This window comes from Ornithodoros turicata, chromosome 1 (assembly GCF_037126465.1).
Source record: "Ornithodoros turicata isolate Travis chromosome 1, ASM3712646v1, whole genome shotgun sequence".
NCBI classification, from domain to species: domain Eukaryota; kingdom Metazoa; phylum Arthropoda; class Arachnida; order Ixodida; family Argasidae; genus Ornithodoros; species Ornithodoros turicata.
Window position 1 is genome coordinate 144,853,278 of NC_088201.1, and position 23,719 is coordinate 144,876,996.

Below are 23,719 nucleotides of genomic sequence, written 5' to 3' on the forward strand. Positions count from 1 at the left end.
AGTTGAGAATTATTATTCCTCCAAGCAATGACACACGATAATGGTTGCTACGATTCTGCGTGCTTGATATAAATCCTCCATCTGTCTATATGTTCCTGTTGTTTTCTCTTCACTTGATAGATTCGTATTTGGTAGCCTTCGATGAGTATAAGTAGATCATTATTATTAATTCTTTAAGCATTGACTATTGCTAATTCTTGCTAAGATTCTGTGTGTCTGATTTTACTGCTCTATACTTTCTCCATCTATATACATGTTCTTAACTTGTGCTCCTCTTTTAAGCATAATATTTGTAGTGTTGACTAATGATAATTGTTGCTGTGATCGTGTGTCTGATTCTACTTCTCCAACTATCCACATGTTCCTGCGTTTTGCTCTTCACTTGGTAGATTCGTATTTGGTAGCTTTCGATTAATATAATCAGTTAATTATTATTTACTTACACCTATTTGTGATGGTGATCTGATAAACATACAAACAAACAAAACGGGGGTGTGAGTTACAACAAAAGTCGAATTGGTCACCCTGAAGATGCTTACATATAGACTATTTGTGATCATTGTATATTGTTCAATTAGGATAATAAAAAAATATCGCCTTCATATAACAGCAAGATCAGTCGTTGCATTTATGGTGTTACTTGTGGATTGATATCATCCTTCACTCTAATGATGATGGCACAAAATATGTATTTTGACTTTGGGAGGGAATCGTCGATTGGGGTTGAGGGAGATCTCCCGCGCGTTTCGGGGAAAGAGTGAAAGAGGGACGTGTGAAAGGAGAGGTGAAACCGGTTCTAGCGGACTGGGGTCAGGAAATAAGTTTATCTGAGCTTGTGTGTGTGCGTGTGTGTGTCACTGTGTTCTTCTCATGGAAATGTTCGGCAACATGCGTAAATGTGAGTCGGAATTGTATTTAATGTGTGTACATGTAATGATTCTGAATGCACAAGAAAGTGAGGGCTGTATCATCTTTCATATCAAAGAAAATTGTCCTCCCTATATAGTTCGCGTTCCTCGGCATTCGTCCTAGCTCAGGTCGTATTGATAGCAAGCTTCGAAGTTCAAGATTCTTTAATTAAAAGTTGTGCTAATGATGTCCCTTTGACAGTGTTAACTATTGTTTGTTTAATTAGTGCTTTCCTGGATGGTGCGGTGTGTCCCCCTGTTGTGCTCTTCAATCGAAAAGACTCGTATTTAATAGCACTGAAATGATTTGAGCATGGAATAATTAATTATTTACATGTATGATTTTTTTATGTTGATTTACAACAAGAAGATGGAGGTCACATAGAAGAAGCTCAGACTTGTTATGGTAGAAATTTTAATTTTAATTTATATTGTATGAACTAAGAATCCCTTCCTTAATTAAAAGTTGTGTTCCTGAAGGTTCTTTAATAAATATCTGCTCTGGGGAAGTGATTCTCTGGCCGGTCGAGTTATCGAATCTATCCATTTGATATTAAATTGGTTTAATTGCAGATATTACAATATCATAAAATTTGTAGTGTGTGTGTGTAGAATGTGAATGTTGCCTGCAGAAATTGTTCGTTTCAACTTTTCACCTCTCTATGCTGATTGCTAGTCCTTTAGATTAATAAAATATTTTCACTTGTACAAATGTGTATGTCTGTTGCTTGCATGTCTGGGCGCGAGAAGGAAAGTACGCTATGTTAAGGGGAAGCATGGGGAGATGAAACACTCTTCCATGGAGTGGACTTCCTCACTCAGGATGTATTGTATGTGGAACTGGGCCGGAGAGGGAATAAGATGGGCGGGCAATAACATTTTGGTTGGTGGTTATGTACTTTGCATGTTCATGCATGCTCGAATGTGAGAAGGAAAGCCCTCTGTACGCGGCGCCCGGCTGCGAAACGCGGCGCAGCGGTAACGCGTGCGCTTGGAGACTGGGAGGTCCGCGGTTCGAATCCGCGGGCCGGCTGTGCCGTCTGGGGTTTTTCCTGGGTTTCCCTCAGATGTGTAATAGGCGTATGCCGGCACAGTTCCCCTGAAGTCGGCCCATGGACGCAGCTATCCTCCCCCCGAGCGGATTCCGCTCGGTCTTCCACTTCACCCTTTCCCCTCCTCCTCTCCACCACCTTTCCCTTCCCGAGAAACATGCCGCCTAATCAGGCAGGCAGACCTCTCGGGTTCCTCCCAACGACACTCCTCCTCCCTCCTCCTCGCGCTCCTCCTTGGGCGGAAAGTATCCTGCTCCAAATATCCTCCGATATCAGACGATAGCGATGGTCGAAAGTACCCACGTCGATTTAATCCTCCTACGTCTACTACTTGGGCAGCGCCATTTTGTGTGGCAAGTGGATTGGAGGGGATTGAAATGGATACCTCACGCAATCTGCAAAGTAGTGGATTGTTGGTGCAAATTTGATGTACGCCACCTAGGCTGCGCATGTCGGGAATTGTTGTCGGCTTCCGTCGTTGTACCGCTGCCGGCAGAACCACCTGCTGGGACGCATTCCGTTGTCGGTATGATTCGTAAACAAATCTACATGAATAGTTGGATTATAAGAGGCAAGAATGTTTATATCCATGAAATCCAGATTTAAACATACGATTGTACAGCACAGCGCCGTTTTTGTTATGATTTCGTTGTGATCGCCGTGTTCACTAGGCCTAACACCGGCGACAAAACGTATTATTTTCGAGAAGATACGACGACAGAAAATCAGGCGATGTCAAGTTGCCGGTGATGAGTAGATCAAAGAGTGATATTAAACGGTAGGAGCAACTTATTTATTTACACATGGTAACAAGACTTTCGTGCACGAGACTGCACTACTTCAGGTTACAAAAATATGAACATGGTACAGGAACATATATACAGTTGACGGGGGAGTTTTGGTATGAGAGGGTAACAAGCTGATGAAAAGGATGTAAATACAGGTAAAAATGAAAAGAACATAAATACAAACGAAGGGGGATCAGAAGCGCAACATAACGCGAGTCCAAAGGCTTTTACACGGGAAACGAGAACGCATGTAGGTGACGTTCCAGGAATTAAGGATAAAAAGGGGGGTTATGGCGACGGAATGAGGACACAGGTGCGGAGTACAAAGGTAACCAGTGGACCATGAGGACGTGAAGACAGGGGTGGTCTCAGGAGAGAGTCAAACGAAGAGAATATGGAAAGAAAAAATGTTGAGTTGTTTTACAGTGTGTTGAGAGTCTTTCGTCGCTGTGAAGTGTGAAGTATGTTGAGATGGAGGGTGAAGATGGATCCTGCGCCACTGAGTGCTTTGTTATAGGTGGTAACGAATGATAAGAGATTTTCTGGTTGCCGCGGTTCATGTGAAAGTAATTTATCCCGATCTAGAGATTTGCACTTGGAGAGAGCATTGTTTAAAAGGTTGGGGGAGGGGGTAATTTCGTTTTGTAAAATCGTTCGACATTTCTTCAGCGCATGCCTCAAAATGGGTTGGAGCATATCCGTTTTAGACGTGTGAATTGGCCAAATGGGGTGCTCCTTTTCTGAGTACTAGGATGGTAGCTGACAAAATGAAGGTACTGGCGTATGTCAGTGGGTTTCTTGTATAGGCTCGTGACCAGCTTACCAGACTGTATAGAGACAGTCACGTCTAGAAAATTCACTGATGCTTGAGAAAGGTTACACGTGAACTTGATGGCCTGATGTACGGAGTTAAAATGCTCGAAAAACGCAATTAAGGATGGTTCATCACTCGACCATACGATGAAAATGTCGTCAATGTTCCTTAACAAGACTAAAGGTTTGATCGGGAAGGATGCTAATGTTTTTTCTTCAAAGTTGAATTTTGACAGAATGTTTCTCGTTAAATATAAAGTTGTTATACATGAGCACAAGCTCAAGAAGCGAGAGGACAGCTGACGTCTGGAGAATTTACAGAATGGCGTGCCTATCATGTCTGGAGAACTTCAGACGGGAAAGATTCAAGAAAAACTTTCACCGCATCGAGACCCTCATCGTGTGGTACGTTTGTATAAAGGGATGTAACATCCATAGAAGCCGAGATGACATTGCTCAAATCTCTGTTCTGCTTATTAATCCAATTGACCTTAAGGAGAAAGTCATTGGTGTCTTAGTTAGATATCGATAGATGAGCATACGTTGAAACTGATTTCCGAGAAACGTATATTAGGATGTACATTTGCAGCGTAAAATCAGGAAAGTCCGTGAAAAATTTTTGTCACGAAAGCCCCGCTTCACTGCATTTGTCTTCGTCGCCATTTTGGGTGGCAGTATGGTGTCATGGCGACCCCCTTGGTAAAAAGCAAACCAATCAGAGGAGCGAAACTGTGATTGACAGGTCGAGCCTCTTTTTGTGACTCATCCCAATGGCCAGACACCCTTTTAATATACGCCTCTGTTGCCTCGTAGACTGCATTGGTCTAGTTCCTTCGTGCGCGACATCGCCGATAGGGGATCGCTCCGCCACAGACTGGAGATTTTAGACAAACGTGTCCAAAACAGCACATTGCGCTAGTGTTGCGATCCCGGATATCCCGAATCCCAAAATCCCAGGAAACCGGCTGTTTTTCACTTCCCAAAATTTCGAAATTTTTGGAGAAAAAAAATTGTGGAAATTCGGAATTTGCGGTGAATACCATACACCTAATGTTAGCGCCGTCGCGACGCAGAACAGTGTAAGAATTCCGAGTTCATTAATTTCTAGCAGGCGTTTCGAATAATAATTGATTATCCCTAGCTGCATCTCAAACACTCTGGAGGCGTACGCGTCTCATGTCATTCCTTGCGGGACGCCGGCATGCAGGCCACCCTGGTTGACGTATGAAATACATGCGCCTGAACTCAGTGCGTTACTTTTGTCGTTTGAGGGGCATCGGCGCCGCCGAACTGCTTTTATAGGGGGCGCGCACATGGACAACAGCACATATAAAGGTATAAAGAAACAAGGAATTTCGAAGACGCGCCTTTTTCTCAACATGAAGCATCCAGGGGCACCTACCCTCTGTTGATGCATCAGTGATTCACCTTGGGAAGTCGAATCTTTGTTTCGTATTCCGTGACAGTATATGAAATAAATCTGTGGGCACTATGCACGATAACTGGGAATAAAGACGATCCTTTTGTCATGGAGACCAATAAACGGGCCTTATCAATTGAACCTCTGTATGCAGTGAGGGGATAACTCGAATCATCCCCTTTTTAGTGTTTTTGTTGCAATGACATCTACATTCCAGTATGTACTTGTGAATGAAAATTTAGGACCGTATTGGAATTTATTGACTCGCTATAGGAGGATAAGAAACGGGAAATGCATGCGTGTCAATGGGATGGATAGCCAGATCAGGCTCCTTTTCTACACACGCATATAAATGGTGTAGCCTAAATTTTGCTACGATGTGGAAATCAGTTTGGACTTCCACTCTGAAAACATGTTCTTTCTACATCACGTGACCATGTCAACAGTGCTACTGAGCGTTGTAATCGGAAAAACGTGTGCACTATGCTAACAAGTCATATTTTCCTGGCTATATAGAACATTATTTTTCAAGATTATGCTCGTTTAGCAGCACGATAATCAATATCTAGGCTGCTTCACTGCACAAAGGTAACTTCGGCCGTCCTGGCCTCACCATGAAAGTCAGACTCGTGAAAACTGTTTTGCCCTGCACGAAAACCCTGTGCGTGCGGTGTTATATAGAAAAAGGAAATATGTCACGCTCCTGGGTTTTGTTCAATTTCTGCTAAATCCCACATCCAGAAACGATGCCAACGGGACGTGCATGTAGAGTAGACACAGGCATACATGTTACACATTTTGCATTTGCGTTATTCGAGGAGACTCATCTACAATTATTTTACCAAATATTCACTGGCAGTTTTCCAGGTCTGGGATTTTTCGACTTCTCCCCTTATTGCATACAGAGGCTCAATTTTTGGATAAAAATGAACGTTTCGATTAACACGCACACAGGAATCGTCAGAGTTACCACACAAAGGATGTGCATGCCTGCTGTTTCGGTGTTACATAATTCCCGGTAGTATCCCGGTATTAGTAAAAAAAATCGCCCAATCTGCGGTCTGCAAAATTTACCCGGGGCTTCCAATACTACATAAAAACATATGAGAATCTGGCGTTGCTTCTGAAGTGTCTCTGAGTGTGTGACAGATGTAGAATTCGCGTTTTCTGCCAAATTGGAATCTCGTGCTCAGCGAGCCAACTGGTTACGTACCGGCTGAGATACCAACGCCGGAGGTGATTACTTATCTTTTTGATGAAAACTGATTATCGGCGCGTAGTGGCGGCGCTTCACAATCTCCACCACCCTTTCTTCTGTCCTTGGAAAGCACAGCTGCAGTGGACCAATGAGTTGCTCTTCTCCCAATGCAAAAGTAAAAAAAAGGAGAAAAGCCATGCAAGGACTTATACCTGTTTCCTATGCAAAAATTGTGCAGTTCGAAAATGCAAACCAACGATGATTCTATAGAAAGGAAAAGTAAACACCACGTAACTTCCTGATGGGTCATCAGAACCTGTAATCTGAGAAAAATCAAACCATCAGTGGTGATGGCTTGATGGACTATAAGGATGTCTTGTGTCTGACGGCTTCACCATATTATGTTATTGTTTGATGGCCTTCGAAAACCATTGATGTGTCGATGGGACCAACAACAATAGCAACTTTATTCGAGGATGACCAGTATCTACAGTCTAGTAATTGCAAATGTAGAAACCTTGCTTGAGAGACGTAGTCCGTAGTCCTTCAGCATAGTCCGTTCAGACAATACGTGCTGAGAACTCTGTAGTTGTGTCCAGCAGTGCTGTAGTCTGCTTTACCTGTAGCGTTAAGAAAGGGCTGCCTCGTTGTTAAGTTTACTGAGCACCACGTCCATGTAGCATATTTATATATATATATATAATATATAATAGTATTTATTTCCACAAACGTGGCGGAGCCAGAGACAAAAAGCTCTATCAGACCTTGGCAAAGGCCTCTGGCACCTACAGCCGGAGCACATCATACAGTATACTCAACATACACAAATTAAAGCATTCAAGCATTTCTTGAGCTCTATGGCTTTCCCGGGCTAGCTTTGTCCGGCTTCTGGTTGTCCATAGGACAGGTTGTTCTTTGCCAGTAGTGAACCACGTAATACAGGCATTTAGAATGGAATGATCGGATCAGGGTTGTGCCTCGTGAGCCACCTAGTCGTATGGCCAACGTTCAAGAGACAGAGCGCAACGGACGATGCTGTATGAGCTCACACTCTTAAATTTTATGCACCTTCTTGGGTATAATTGGATGATACCATAACTGATTACTTTTTGTGTGTAAATCTACCCCTTAAAATGGAAGTACGCCCTCCAGGAGAGGTGCTAATTGGACACCATCTCGGGTTTAACTGAATAGTACCATAACTGAATTCATTTTCGGTGTAAATCAAGACACTTAAACAATGGCGTAACGTGTGCAGCTTTGTTTCCATAGTGAGTGTATCATGCATACCAACCAAAGTAACGTTACAGTGTAACAGGTTATGGGCCCAGAACATTACGACGACTAGCATTGGACCAGCAAGGCAAGTACCCGTGGTTACGCTGTCAGTCAGTAAGACGTTTGTCGCATGACGATCTTTAATGGCGTCCGCAGATGAATTTAAGATTGAGAAGGTGACGTCGGAGAATTATCATGCCTGGCCAATCAAGACCAAAGCTGCACTCGTGCAGAAGGGCTGCTGGGAGGCTGTCGACCCAGGATGCTCAGGCACTGAAATGACGAACGACGGAAGAAATCCGATAACAGGGCACTCACCTTTCTTTTCTTGGTGGTGGAAGATAGTTGTTTAGATAACATTGGTGCCTGTGCCAAAAGAAGGATGGGGCATCTTGCGTGAGATGGACACGAAATACGGACTCCTACACATTTTGCAGTTGTTACGTGATTTCGTGAACGTTCGAATGAAGAAAGTGAAGACCCATGAAGGCGTATTTGAGTAGGCTCATGGATTAGCACAGGATGCTCTTCAATGCAGGATACGGTTTTACGGACAAGGAAGTGCCACAAGTAATGTTCTTGGGTCTACCCGAAAGCTATGAACTCCTCATCTTCAAGCTCGAGCAGGACGAAGCCACCCTTACCACGAAGGAAGTGAAAGCCAGACTACTTGTCGAGGAGAAGAGGAAGATCCGGCGTAACGAGGAACAGTCGACAGATCCGCACGGCGAGGCAACAGCTCTTTTGACCAAGAACAAGTCAGTTCCGAAACCTGCGCGGACACGACAGGACGACAGAAAGGACCGCAACGTGGGCAGGAGGAATCGCGGGTCTCACCCCACGACGAAGCGACCTGTCCGATGTTTCGCGTGCGGCAAGTGCGGGCATATCGCCAGGCATTGCGAAGAAGACTCTGACGATCAAGCCAGTGACCATGCAGAGAGAGGTCCCGTCTTATCCGACAGGAAAGTAACTCACGAAGCACTGTGTGCGACCAGCCGTGTCGTGCCAGGGAGTCAAGTCTGGTATCTGGATAGCGGCGCTACCGACCACATGACGTCAGACAGGACCAAGCTTCGTAACTTCAGATCAGCACCATCGACGCTGGAGATGGCAAATAAAGACGTCGTGGAAATCGTAGGGAAAGGCGAGACACAGTTCGAGCTTGTAACCGGCAATGGCGGGAAGTCAATCCTTTTGAAGGACGTCCTCTACGTACCAGCACTAGATGGAAATCTCCTGTCAGTTGGACGAATTGAAGAGCTCGGGTTCAGAGTCGAAAAGGGCGACTATACAGGGTGTCCCAGAAAACGTGTCATTGAATTATAATAAAAAGCTACGCCACCTAGAATCACGCGGTCAACGGCATTTGTTCTTATTAGATTTTTGCCACCTCCTAATTTGAATGTCATGTACTCCAAGTTTAATTATGTAAATATTTGCGAACTGAACTCGGAAATTTGCCAAGTAAATGTCACTTTTCTACCACACCAATATGAAGAGCGTGCCGAATTCACTCAAATTCATAATAATTCACAGTGATATTCACAAGCTATCCCATCGGAAAAAATAGTCGAATATCATGCTTTTCGGAGCGCCGGACCATAGCGCGCGATGACTTTTGGAGCGGAATCGCTCTCAGTGCGACGAAAGGAGCTTCCGAAGCCAGCCCACAGAGTGATGGTAGAAAAAGTAACAGTTCCTAAAATTGGAAGAGGCAAAGCATTATCCCAGCAAAAGTCGAACGCGATAAGCCGTGCCTGTTTTATCTCTTTCTGCGATGTCGTGGAGGGCTGGGTTTCCAACCTCATTTCGTCGGACTGACGAAGATTGCGCTGAAAAATTCATCGTGCGCTATTCTGTGCGACCTCCGTAGAGCGTGATGTTCGGCTATTTTTGCGATGAGATAGCTCCTGAATATGCCTGTCAATTATCATTAATTTGACTAAATTAGACACGCTCTTCACATTGGTGGGGTAAAAAAGTGACCTTTACTAGGCAAATTTCCGACTTAAGCTCGCAAAAATTTACATAATTGAACTTCCGTTACACGACATTTATATGAGGAGGTGGCAAAAACCCAGTAAGAACAAATGCCATTGACCGCATGACTCTAGGTTGTGTAGTTTTTTTTATTATAATTCAATGACACGTTTTCTGGGAGATCCTGTATATGGTGAGCGAGAAGCGCCCAGTATCGAAACTCTCAAAGGCTGTTAACACTTCCATTCTCCATCGACGACTGGGACACCTACACCTGGACGCCGTACATCATACGCGGTACAGACGACGAGAGATGTTCAGTGTGTCTACTAGGGAAATTGACGAGGAAGAGCTTTCCAAGCACTGCCGCTATTTTGCGAGCCAAGTCACCACTGAAACTGGTGCACTCAGACGTTGGGAGTGTCACCCCGACTTCCAAGGGATGGTCAAACTTTTTTGTAACCTTCATCGATGACTACACGCGGTATACAGTGGTATACCCAATAAAGAAAAAAAACAGCCGAAGTACTAGAAAAATTTATTCTGTACAAGCGCATGGCAGAGAACTTCCATGGGTCAACCATTAAACAACTCCGTAGCGACAATGGTGGGGAGTATGTCGGGAAGGATTTCGTCCGGTACCTGCAAAAGTACGTCATACGAAGAGGGCTAATGGTACCGGGTACTCCGCAACAGAACGGAGTAGCCGAAAGGATGAATAGGACCCTACTGGACGTGACGAGATGTTTACTGATAGAGTCTGGACTCACCAAAACGCTTTGGGCCGACGCTTTGGCAACAGCCTGCTACATAAGAAACAAATGTCCTTCCAGCTTAATTGGCCAACAAGTGCCGGAAGCGCTATGAACCGGGAGAGAAGCCACCATCGACCATATGAGGGTATATGGTTGCAAGGTCTGGGCCGCTCGGAAGCAACATCGAAAGACGAAGCTGGACCCTAAGGCTGTGGAGTGCGTTTTCGTCGGGTACCCAGATGGTGTAAAAGGTTATAAGCCCTGGGACAAGAAAACGACAGTTTCTTCGTCAGTCGCGACGTAGTGTTTGACGAGAACAGCTTTCCGTGCCGAAACGCCAACCCAGTCGACAAGCTGGAAACTTCGCACGGAATGGTTCCGGCCGAGCGTGACCAAGGTTTCGCATTGAGCTTTGACGACCTGGTCGAAGACAACGAAACGGCGTCACAACAAGAGGACACGCCAAAAGGGGGCGACATGGATCCCTCGGATGACTACCCGAAGCAGTAAGTTTCGGACGTGAAACAGCCACTGCAGGATGCCACACCCCTACTCAGACGTTCCGATAGGTTAGCCTCCAAGCCAAGGCCGAACTACTCGTGTTGTGTCGTTAAAAGGACAGATTTTCCCCCCGACCTCAAGACTGTAGAAGAGGCGCTCTGAGCGCCAGACGGACGCAAATGGCGAGAGACCATACAGGAGGAGCTGACCAACTTGAATGGGTACTCCGCAAGAAGTATAAGCAAAACGGCGTACTAGAGAGGTACAAGGCCCGTTTGGTTGCTTGCGCGGGTAATCCCAGGTGAAAGGGGATTGACTTCAAGGAGACTTTCTCGCCGGTGATAAAGCTGAAGTCACTTCGCATACTACTGGCACTGGCCGTCGAAAGAAGCTGGCCTGTTCATCAAGTCGACATCACAGCTGCTTATCTAAATGGGTCACTAGAGGAAACTATCTTCATGGAACGACCAGCTCTCTTCCATGAGGGAAGCAGGGATGACGTCTGCCTATTAAGGAAGAGCCTCTACGGTCTGCGCCAGTCCGGAAGACAATAGAACATGAGGCTTGCCGAATTGCTAAGGAGAGGTGGTTTGACGAGGTCGAAGGCAGGCCCATGCGTCTATTTCGACAACGAAAGAGGCGTCATCGTTAGTGTCTACGTGGACGATATCCTTATTGGTGCGAAAAGTGAGGATGACATAAACACGTTCAAGAGAAGCATAGGGGCTGAATTCGAGGTCAAGGATCTCGGAGAAGCGCACCATACTCTCTCTATGGGGATCCGACGTCATGGTGATGGGAGGTTGACTCTGGATCAGGTATCCCGAAGAGATTGTGGACCTCTTTGGAATGAGAGACTTAAGGGCGTCCACACCACAGGATCCAGGGATGAAGTTCAGAGCATCTCAAGAGGCCCACCCTTCAGAAGACATGTCTCGCAGATTCCGCCAAGGAGTAGGTGGCTTACTTTACCTTGCGGGGAGCACGAGACCCGATCTTGCTTTCTCTGCCTCCTACTTAAGTCAAATCAACGAACAGCCTACAACAGAACACTGGAATGGAGTAAAGCACGTCCTACGGTACGTCAAGCAGACAAAGAAGTATGCCTTAACGTACACGAAGACCGGGAAAGTCGTGCAGGCCCTCTGTGATGCAGTTTGGCCGAGCGACAAGGTTGATAGGCGCTCTTTTAGCGGCTACACATTCATTTTGGCAGGCGCGGCGATCTCCTGGAGCAGCAGGAAGCAAAAATCAACTGCACTATCCACTATGGAGGTCGAGTATCTGGCGATGTGCGAAGAGGCTAAAGAGATGTTGTGGCTGCAACATTTTGCTCAGGAACTCGGTCCACTTCGATTCGTCCAGGAACCGCACCTGCTATACGTTGACAATGAAGGCGCCATCGCAGTAGCGACCAATCAGATAACATCTGAGCGGAAAAAACACATTGAACTGCGGCATTTATTTTTTCGGGAAAAGGTCGAAGAAGGCAAAATACAGCTGCAGTACGTCAGGACATCGGAGAATACAGGAGATATTCTGACGAAAGCTTTAAACGGGGAGGGGACTCGTGGACTATGCGACTCCCTGGGCCTTCGAAAAGGCGTGTAGACGACATCTCGAGGGGGAGTGTTAAAGATGGACAATATGTCGTCTACTTTCAGTTTCGTTTTCTATGTTCACGTGCTTCTAGTGCATACCACCGCATGTCTCGTGTTCACATTCTCTCATCGTTAAACCTCGGCGGCCGTTACCGTCAGCTTCGACTTGCCTGCTCCCTTTTCTTGCTGAACCCTGGCGTTACAGTGTAACAAGTAAATGCATAACATGAACATGTAATGCAGGGTTCTCCCAATACATCAATTCCGAACTGGTCCCATATTGGACCAATATACGGTCTGGTATGCAGATAAGGATGTACGCGCTTAGAGTTAATGATAAAATTTGGAACATCGCATAAATGGCATAACGAACCAAAAGCTCGCTTAGAAAGGAGTTTCCCTTCTAAGAGAAAACAGATACCATATACACTGCTGGTCTTGCGCGCGTCTGCAAATTTAATAGCCCTGCTCGCTTCCCAGTCAAAACGAAGGGTGAGATGTCTAAGTGAAATTTGATTATATACACAAAAAACACTGAAGTGAGGCATTCCTTGGAATATCAACTCACCATCAAGATAAATGTTTATTACTGGTTTTAGTATGAGTGAAAATTAAGACTCAGCGCAGCGTACACGGCATTCATATTCTAGGACAATGTTAAACTTTTTCCTTAGTTAGACCCTCTTCACAGCAGTAGCAGTAGCCACAGATACACCCTCCAGATCAGACTCTGTAACTATTACACCCATAGAACGCCCCCCATGCAAACTTTTTTTTTGCCCAAAAGAGTGTAACAGGGGTGTGCAAAACGCTTTACAACCAAATTACACCCCATATGCACCCAGAAGGGTGCTGAGAATTTTACAGTGCAGACTGTGGAATCTCTCAGCCTGATCATCCAGCAAAATATCATACAACCATCCATCAACGCCCTACCTAATCAGCTGTAGCGTCACTGTCCAAGAGCGTAACGACGAGTTCGGAGGCCCTGAGCATTCACTAAAGCATAACTGCGAGTAGTATACTTCACGCCAACCAGAGGGACCTACTCTTCTACCCTATTCACGTTCCCACTAAGGTGTTACAGGTGACGTGTTTACAAATTGCGTGACTGATTGTGTGTCAGCATACAGGTACTATATCTTTCCACGGCGAACTGGACTTTAAAATATCCCGAGAAAACATGACGTGAGGTGTGACACCGTGAAGGTCGTTATTTTTATCGTTTTAATGCGCATCGGCACAGGCGTGTCGACACCGTCCCTAATTATTGCCGAGGTTTTTGCATCCTGATTTATTCTGAGCTGAACGAAATTGAGATAAAATTTAGTTATCGTCATTCGTTCCATTTACTCACACCAGGGAAAGATATGGATGACAGGTTCGAATGTACATACTTACACAGTGGTTGCGCCAGCGGGACGACAATGATTCTCCACGACATCACTACATCCACTAGCATTCATCAGGCACAATCGCAAAAAGAAAAAAAAGCACAAGTACAGCGTTGATAGCACCAGCTCACTTGCGCACTTTCTGACGCACACAACAGGCACCACTCTAACTAGAATGGGAATGCCGAAACACATGCCATTTTTGTTGCAGCTCCACTCTAAGAAAAAAGTAGTAAAATCAGGAGCAATTGTAGCTTCAACTCCCCTAGATTGCAATTACTCCCTATTTTAGCCCTCTAACCCGGACATTTACTCCCCAGGACTGCAAATTGTGACTAAACCTCGCGAATGGTCTTCCGAATGCAACAGTATACGTAAATTTGTGCTCTTGGTCAATTTGATGGCATAAGGCTGTATAACTCAGCCAACTATGTATGTCGCAAGGTTTTATCTCACTCGATGCATCACGGTTTGATTTAATGTATTTTCATGCATGCACACGAACTCCTAGAACTGTTAGAACAGAGCATGAAATGCAGGCTCCACTCTGCGACATTCATTTACTCCCGTGCATTTACTCGCGAAAGGGACTATTTTTTGTGGCAATACATTTAGCCCCCACAAGGAGTAAAGTTACTCCTTTTTTTCTTAGAGTGTATGCACCGCGACGGTGGCTCTACTCCTATTCTGTCTGTGGTGGCTGCGTTGAAGTTAACTCTACTTCTAGCCAGGTTAGAGTACTACTAGAAGATCTTTCACTATAGTAGGAGATGGCTCTTGAGAAAAATTCCTGGAGGTGATAAGAATTGGAGGTTGCCGAAACAAACCGTCCCAAATAAATCGTGCTAAAATAAATCGTTGTGAAATGAATCGTGCCAAAATAAACCGTATTAATAGTCCTTCGATTTTCAAAATCCCCCCACCGACGAGCCAATCGTCGGCAGCTATGCCGACACCAACCAGTTTCGAAATCCCCCACGAAAAGCCGCCTCTACGTCTTCCTCTCGTATTATAGGATTTATTTTGGCACCATTTATTCTAAAACGATTTGTTTTAACACGATCTGTATTGGGAAGGTTTTCTTTTCGACGGTTTATTTCGGTATACAGCCGATAGAATTACACGTTATATGACTTACCGCGCAGCAATTAACACAATTATTTCATCAGTAACTCACAAGTCGTACTCAACATACTATCATCCGTATTGTCTTCGCATCAGCTCGGCTATTCCCCAGATCTGAACTCATTGTGCGTCTCTTTATCAACTGAAGACGTTCGTATTGACGTGGTTTATATTGTGATATTCTTCTCTGTTTTGGCGTACTGGAGTCATTTCTTTTTCCTTGTATATGTACACGCAATTGGGCTTTAGTGTGCACACTAACCGAAATGGTAGTTGATAGCAGTTTTTCGCCTTGTATTGTGTGTGTTTCTTTTTTATTACCCACGTGAGTCACGCTAGCAATTTCGTTGTTATTACCATGTTCTCTTGACTGCAGCACCGCTGTACTGATGACGGGCCTCATCAAATCGTATCCGGTGACTTTTTTCTCAGATTCATTTCATACTTCTTTCGATAAATTATTATTACTAATATTGATGTTACAATTACCTAAAAACAGGGATCCCCACTTGGATTTCAGAGGTTAAGGATGATCAGACCAGCGAAGTTAACAAAAATACCGCCCTCCCTTTCAGGTCAATCAAAATCGACAGTGACACATTGATCTTGACCAAGCAAGAGCATGATTTAGTGATTGAATTGACGAGCCATGATGGAACCACGCTCTATGCCAACGTTACATACAAGCTTTATCCATATGTCTGTGAGTACCATCGCAACGTTTCTAAATGTAGTTGTTGTTTCTAAATGTAGACTCTAGAAAGGGGTCGTACTGGAAATCATCTCGCACTTGAATCTCCTTTAGCTTGAGTAAAGGCTTCAAGACAGCATCCGCAGTCAAACAAGCCTCTCGTACTTCCTCTGATTCAGCCTCGCGGCGTCGTCTCGCAGCCAGGGATCGGAACTGGAACTGAACCCGAACCGAAAACCGGAAAAAAAACGAACCCGAACCGAACCGAAGCAGAACAATTTTTCCGCGTGTCCGGAACCGAACCGGAACTGAACCGAAAAAAAATTCATACGGTTACCGGTTCGGGAATCGGTTCAGAGGTGAAATAATTGTACTATTGACCGACCTTTTCTTGACTCACCCGAAACGGTTATCTCACACCTTTCTCAACCGGGTACAGGGAGCGTAAGCTCGCTTTCATGTAGCAAAATTACTGCCCATGAACCGGTTAAACTGGGACCGAAAAAAGTAACGGTTCCAATCCCTGTAAATGTCCCGACCGCTGACCGATTTTTTTTTGTCTGCGTATGTGTGTGTGTGTGTTAGGGGGGTAGGGGTTTCTCCCTGAGCCGAACCAAAGCCGAACCGATATACCTGAACCGGTTCAAGCTGATAATTTCGGTTCAGCGGAGCTAAACATGACTTGAACCAATATGCCTGAACCCGAACCCGAATCGGACCGAAAAAAATCCGATCCCTGCTCGCAGCGTCATCCTTCTTTCGCCGCCGCTCCTATTATGCTAGTTTGGTAGAGTTTATATCCTTTTTGAGCTTCAGGGGGTGTGCAAAAAACAGATGACCTGTGTATGGTGTTTGATGTTTTTATGTGGATATCGCGCCTTGTGGATTACTCCACTTATTCGTATGCCTGAAACAAAATTTGAAGCGGCGGATTGCATAGTACTGGCACATGTATCACACCCCAAGTGATCAGTTTTACGGTTACTACTGACATGCACATGTAGAATGCTCAAGAATGGAAGGCACTATCACCGCGACCCCCGTGACTTCGATATTAGCTGAAATCTGATGTACATTTGTGTTTGTCGCGTAGTACTGCGAGACATTACTGAGTGAAATACGAACACATTTGTGTAAGGACGTCCGCAGAGCTCGACTGCCGATCGAGATTGACGGCCGTCCGTTTAGAACAAGGCTATGGACCTCTATCGCACATGACAGATTTCAACGACGATTTTTCTGTTCTGTCAATTGTCAGCATTGTTTAGCACGATTGCTTTCGCTATATTTTGCAGTGGGACAAGAAATGCTTTGCACAAAACCTGAAGATTGTCCATACACGGGCACGGAATGCAAGAATTCTAAATGTCTTTGCAAGCCGGACTACGTATGGCGTCCTAAGGTCAATACCTGCTTCAAGAGTATGTAGACATTTGCTCATAGCACATTTCATCGACGTCGATTGCAATGCTACCTGTGCATTAGGATCTGCCGCCGTAGCAAAACCTGACATTCTTCAACGCAAGAGCAGCTCTTACGAACGTTGGATATACTATACGATATATACAGGATGTCTGAGCTAAATGCGAACATATCTTTTAAATATATATCCGTATCACTTTTTCCGATATGAAATCAATTGTAATATAGCATATGCTGAGGGTCATTCCTCAGGAGGTCATTCGCAAACTCCTAAGGCAATGTCTTAATTAACTTCAAATAATTAACTGTATAATTATAAAAGCTACGAAGTTGTCCCAACGAGAACATCTGGTTCCTTGGGTCGCCTGATACCGGAGGCGTTTCCATAGCAAAAATCCGTTCGATAGATCGTCCGCAAAAAATTTGTCAAGGACCTAAGATTTTTTCTTTATTTTGTTCATTGCGCATCTTGGGAGATGAGTCCTTCCTTCACCCCCTAATGTGAGAGGATGAAAGAGCACCCTATCGCCTCTTGCGTCCTGGGAAGAGATTAAAAGAAAACAGAAAATGCAACCCAAGATAAGGGCAGTTCCTATAGAGTCACCGGATACATCTGTTTTTGTTTTGTTTCCAGAAGTTAAAGCGCATCTTCGACGCATGAGGCGGCACTGTGCTCCTTCACCCTCTCAGATTGGGGGTGAAGAAAAGACACGCCTCCGAAGATGCGCAGTGAACAAAATAAAGAAAAAATCGTGTTCCTTCACGAATTTTTCGCGGACGATCTACCGAACGGATTTTTGTTCTGAAAACGGCTACGATATCACGTGACCAAATGGAACAGATGTTCTCAATGGGACAACTTCGTAGCTTTTATAATTATTGAAAGTTAATTTAGACATTATCTTAGGAGTTTGCTAATGCCTTCCTAAGAAGGTGCTGCTCAGCATATGCTATATTCAAATTGATTTCATCTAAAAAAACTGATATTGTTAGGAGACAGAAGCACTGTTAGCGACGGAACACAGGTTTATTGAGGCGCGCGTAGCGAGCGCCTAGGATGAAGATGATCAGTCCGATAACGATGCGGATTCCCCCCTCCGAGGTCGAGGCGCTCCGGGCCGAGGGAGGAATTTCGGCAGGCGAAGACGAAGAAGTGGCAGCAGGCGAAGGTGATGAAGCAGTTTGGACAGGGGTTGAGGAGGAAGGGGTTTCGGGCGGCGAAGACGAAATGTAGGGTTTGAGGCGCGACACGTGGACGGTTTCGACGTTTCGTTGGCGCCTGTCGTGGGGAGGGTCCAGGGGCTCGACAGTATAGCTGACTTCGGAAATGCGGCGCACGATGCGATAAGGTCAGAGGTAACGGCATATAAGCTTTTCGCAGACGTGCAGCTTGCGAACGGGCACCCAAAGCCACACAAGATCGCCAGGGGCATACGTTAACGCTCTGCGTTTTTCGTCAAAGCGAAGTTTAGACGCTGCCTGTGACTCGAGCGTACGAAAGCGAGCTAGCTGGCGGCATTCTTCCGTCCGTGAGATGGCTTCTGCAAGTGTGAGGTTTCGGTCCGTGCTCTCTTGGTAAGGAAAGATGGTGTCGGTGTTCTTCTTCTTTGTAGGGGGTAAGAGTTGTCAGTCACAGTCAAGTGGCTTGGTCATTGGTTCACGGCCGTATAGACCAGGTGGAAAGGACTGAACTGTGTCGTCGACTGGACAGCCGTGTTGTACGCAAATGTGAGGAACGGAAGTAGAGACTCCCAATTTGTCTGCTCGCCGGAGATGTACAGGGCGAGCATATCGGCTAAAGTATGGTTGAATCGCTCTATGAGTCCGTTAGTCTGCGGGTGGTAAGCGGACGTGGGACGATGAGCAACTGAGCAGGCGGCGAGGACGTCCTGGAGGATTTGGGCGAGAAAGGGGCGACCTCGATCACTTATTAGCGTTCGAGGGGCGCCATGGCGAAGGACAATATTCCGGATGAAAAAGTTGGCCACTTCCTCCGAAGATCCGGATGGAAATGCACATGTTTCAACGTAACGCGTTAAGTGGTCGATGGTGACGATGACCCAGCGGTTCCCAGAAGGCGTTGCCGGGAGAGGTCCGAAGACATCTATGCCGACACATTCAAAAGGACGGCGAGGAGGTTGAATTGGATGAAGCAGGCCGGCAGGGGAAGCGGGAGGACGTTTTCGAGATTGGCAGGGCAGGCAAGAGGTGACGTATCGCTGGACCGAAGAGTACATTCGGGGCCAGAAGTAGTAGTTTGGGCGTAGGTTTTGTAAAAACCTAAATGTCCCGCGGTAAGGTCATCGTGAAGAGCCCGCAACACCTGTGGCCGAAGGTTCCTAGGTACTGCAAGGAGATGGCGCTGACCATCAGGATTGTAGTTCCGCTTGTAGAGCACACCGTCCACCAGGACGAAGTTCTTGGCTTTCCGTATAACTTTTCTATCGGAAGAAATTGGATTTCCTTCGAGGTGATTCATGATGCGAGCGAGATCGGGGTCATTAAGCTGTGGAGTTCGAAGATCTTCATATTTTATTCTGATCATTTCCATGCTCCTTTAATTTAGCTCCAATAATTCATACCACCTTCTGAGGGGCCTTATAGGGTATGAACATAATACCAGCATAGTTCGTGCTGTTCCGTGGTTCGTTCTAATAATACTCCTTTCCTTCACTTACTGCTTGTGAGTTTCTGGGTCCCGACGCTCTAGTACAGGAAGTTAGCAAAATATGAACAAGCGCAGAAAGTTGGGCTAGTTGGTGAGACAGCATACTGCAGATGTTGGGACGCGGAAGACAGGGACTGAAGGAGCAAAATGCCCACATAGCAAATGCCCCATAGCAAAATATGCCCACAAGACGACAATTAGCTATAGCGAAGGTGACCAGTCTTCGTAGTATTTCACTTCTGAATGTAGTATTTTATGTGCATCAGTCACCGGAGAAACACACACACAATGATTTAAGCACAGGGGTGGCATCCAGTGTATTGCTCCGTAGACGAAAGCGTGCTGGGCGAACGCAATGCATCCTGGACAGGTCCTGGTCGCACGTCACAGCAAACGTCGAGGCACACGTGACCTTAAAGATGGCGGCGCCCGTGATCGGCGGCCAAACCGTTTGTAAACAATGCGGTTGTTGTTTCTGGACGACGTTTTGGATGTTTTTCGATTACGGTAATTATTTTTATCCGATAATCTCGCAATAAAACGCGCAGTTTTACATATAAAGCCTCGTATTGTTGACAACTTCCAAAGATGTGATGACGACCACGCGTTAAGACTTCCCGAGCCGATGCGATGTACTTAAACTAAGGTGAAATGGACTACCATGTTGCGGAAGAAGCACCGCATAGTTTACGCTGGCAAATTACGGTCATCCGTTGGTGTTATGACGGTGAAAATATGTCGGTAAGCGGCAAAACGACATGTAAACAAAGTCACATGACCTCAAAATGACGTTTCCTATGACGTGCGACCAGGACAAGATGGCAGTTTTGCCAAAAGCACCCGCTTGAGGGTAGTTACAACAATGGCGGGTTTGTGTCACCCCTGTGGATTTAAGATCAATATGTTGCCGTTCATCAAGACACGTCTTATATCGTACTAAGTCTAGGGCCCGGAATTTTAGGCATTTGCCTAAAAATGCCTATAAATGCCTTGCTTGCCTTTTTAATAATTGCCTTTTTAAATAAATTCTTGCCTTTTTATCGACTCTATTGCATTGTAGCCTTTTTGAACATTTTGAGATGCCATAACAGCCGTTTTTAGAGGTTAAAAGGCCAGGGCGCCTTTAAGGCTCATGCTGCATTTTTATTTTCGTTTCTGCGTGCTTGCACCTTTTGTTCGTCAGTATTTTGGTTTTGTAGATGGGGTTCATGTATAGGCGACCTGTGCTTCGCTAGAGGCGCCACTAGGTATTGTGCTACAGCGCCTCTCGCGGAAAGCGCGCGCATAGTCGTGCTGTAGAGTGACGAGGCGAGTGTGTTGTATTTGCGCTTAGGTATGGCTGAAATCTTCTATGCTGAGTTTTTTTTTTAGCTTGCATGAGTTACACTATTAATAATTGGGAAATTTACACGTAAGGGGGGTCTGCACGTGTAGTCAAGTATAGGGCTGCGGACAATTTTGGGCACCTGGGGTGCTCAGCAGAAGCCTACAGGCTACTACCTGAGCTATCGAGACCGGCTCTGTACGAAATGGAAAGATCCATATCATGCAGCGTTCCGCATATTGAGTATCTATCATACTAACAACTCCTATTCCCTACACTACAATACTGAACAAAAATATTGCCTTGGCACAAGGCTAAGCAAATTCATCAAAACGGAACACACGTGAATATGTCGCCCATGTAGGGCACAAGTGTGACCAGAATTCGAGTATTCCGTATATTTACGTGTATTTACGTATTTTTATTTATATACGTGTAATTAGTTGTGATATATGGCACGCCAGGTCCATGTTATCTCCACTAAATTGAGGTGCCCCACTAAGAAGGGTGGCTAACACGACGTCATTGAGAGGAGGAGGATCATTGATTCCATGTCTGCACGTGTCCCCTTAAATCTTTGTCACCGAGAATTACACCGCCTTTTTTTTGCGCATGCTTCAGGAAGCCAGAGTTCACAATGATTTAGAAATATGTAGTCCAGCCACCCTACGTTTTCGAAATGAGTAGTAGCATGCCTCCTGTCAGCCGCGTCCACGTCGTCATGTGCTTGGCAGTATGCATCAGGAGAGGCCGTGGATATATAAAAAGGGCTATTTGCAAAATCGCTCGTCTTGCTACCGACATACGACAGTTCTCTTCGTTGGTACCCACTTTTCACTTCGTTGCAACACGCGTTTAAAAGTTTGCACTCTCCTCACCGTGAAATAAAATGTGCCGCACATTGTAAATTTCTAGGCGTAGATGAGCTTATTCAATTCAATGAACTGTTGAGATCCAACGTTCTCTCCTATACTTCCCGTGTGGCTTTCCGAACGGGTTACACGAGGCCTGGATATCATCGCGTATCTATTGTTTGTTGTGTAGCAATAGTTGCCTCTCGACGACCTTCGATTAGGATTTTCGTTTTTCATGGCACAACATACGAAGAATTCGACAAACAGAGAATGTGACAGCTAACGAGCCAGCGAAACAGAAGAGAGCTATCGCCGCCGCGACAGCAGATATATGCGCGCTCCCGCCACAGCGTGGCGCTCGCGTCGCTCCAGAGCTGTAGCGCAGCTCGCCTATATTTCATCAACATATTTGGACTCTCTTGGACTTTCCAGAGATTTGATGGCTGAAAACTAAAAGTAGTACTCACTATCGCATGGTTCTAGGCCGCCCTGGCATTCCTATAGAAGTAGACAAAGCCTGTATGGTGCCGAAGCCTTTTTTCCTGTGAGGAGCATTCTGAAGCATCAACAAAGTCAAAGAATGTACCAGATTGACAGGCCTATTTTTATATTTTATTACCTATTTTGCATTTTTTCAGGGCCTAATTGCCTGCCTATTTCCATCGTTTTTAGTGCCTACATTTCCAGGCCCTAGTAATAAGCTCATATTCGTATCGTGGACCTTTCTTCTGAGCTCACTTTACTGCGTGCATGAGCTTCTTACGTACATACATGAATGGGTTCTCTAGTTCCGCTTGCGTCCTCAAATATATGCCACATTAGAATGTCGATGTATTGTGCAAATGGGGATTCGAATTGTATAATACTTTCTTGTCCTTTATCTACATCCGATCGGATACCAACCCGTAATATTGACATATGAAATGGACCCCCATGCACTCCTGTGCTGTAGGCATGCCACGATAAAATGCCATACTTTATCGGAATCCGTAAAAGCTTGCAGATAGTGGAGGGCACTATGCTCTTTCGCTCTTTTTTGTGTGTAAAACAACACATTTGGCGTTTGATACTACAAAATTCATAGGAAGTACTCTTTTAGACACAACACACTTCACCGTATAGCGCGCAGGTACACGCGTTTCCAGTGAATGTTGTCTGGAATTAATGAGCTCAGAAGCGAAACGAAAACGAAACCGACGTAACAAAACTCAGCTCTAATATGGCGCAAAGCCACGGAAGCGATAATGTGACCTGACGTTATACGTAGCATCGTGTTTGAAATGTACGTTGAAGCAACGTCCTTCTTGAGATTCATTATGTGTTGGTGTCGGTCTCATACGCCGGAGGCTATGTATGTCCTGATAAGCTTCCGAATGAACTTGTAGAATTTGCTTTTTTTCTGAGTGTCAATGAGCCACAAAGACAACCGTGAAACGAGCAGAAGGCAAAGTAGCAGTAGCTTGCAGTAACATACGCGTTGTGGTAAACTGCAGCAAAATTTCGTTTAGTTTAGCTAGTGAATCTAACTACACTTCCATGAATAGTTTCGAATACTTCTTCAACTACCACAATCTTGTTTCGGCAGTATAGTTTAAGTACAGGTGGTTATCTGCTGCTCCAAAACGCTGTTCACCATGTAGTTGTGTCAACGAGTGGCATTCCCTCTAGGACTCCAGCCTACCAATTCCCACTAATATGTTGTTAAAGCAGTAGTGTCTGTGATTCTGAAAATGAAAATGGCGCCTCAGAAAATCGCCACTATATTTTCAGCCAGTAAACGCTTACCGAACGTCACTGAAACGGAGGCACCTATGGACATCTCCCTGTTTGTGAACAAATGACCTCATAGTGTTCGACAGCACCACAAATTTGGTAGTGTTGAACTACGCTCGAAGCTAGGGGGGCGAACAAGGTCGTGCCACGGTCTTGAGGGGATTACGATGG

General features: G+C 45.3%; 1 protein-coding gene across 1 annotated transcript in view; it reads left to right on the forward strand.

The window, feature by feature from the left end:
- The window catches only part of LOC135386441 (uncharacterized), a 97,111-nt gene that overhangs the window by 11,576 nt on the left and 61,816 nt on the right, over positions 1–23,719 (forward strand). The window contains exons 3-4 of the mRNA XM_064616353.1: positions 15,392–15,519; positions 16,803–16,928. Coding sequence (XP_064472423.1) covers positions 15,392–15,519; positions 16,803–16,928 — 254 coding nt within the window. The remainder of the gene's footprint in view (positions 1–15,391; positions 15,520–16,802; positions 16,929–23,719) is intronic.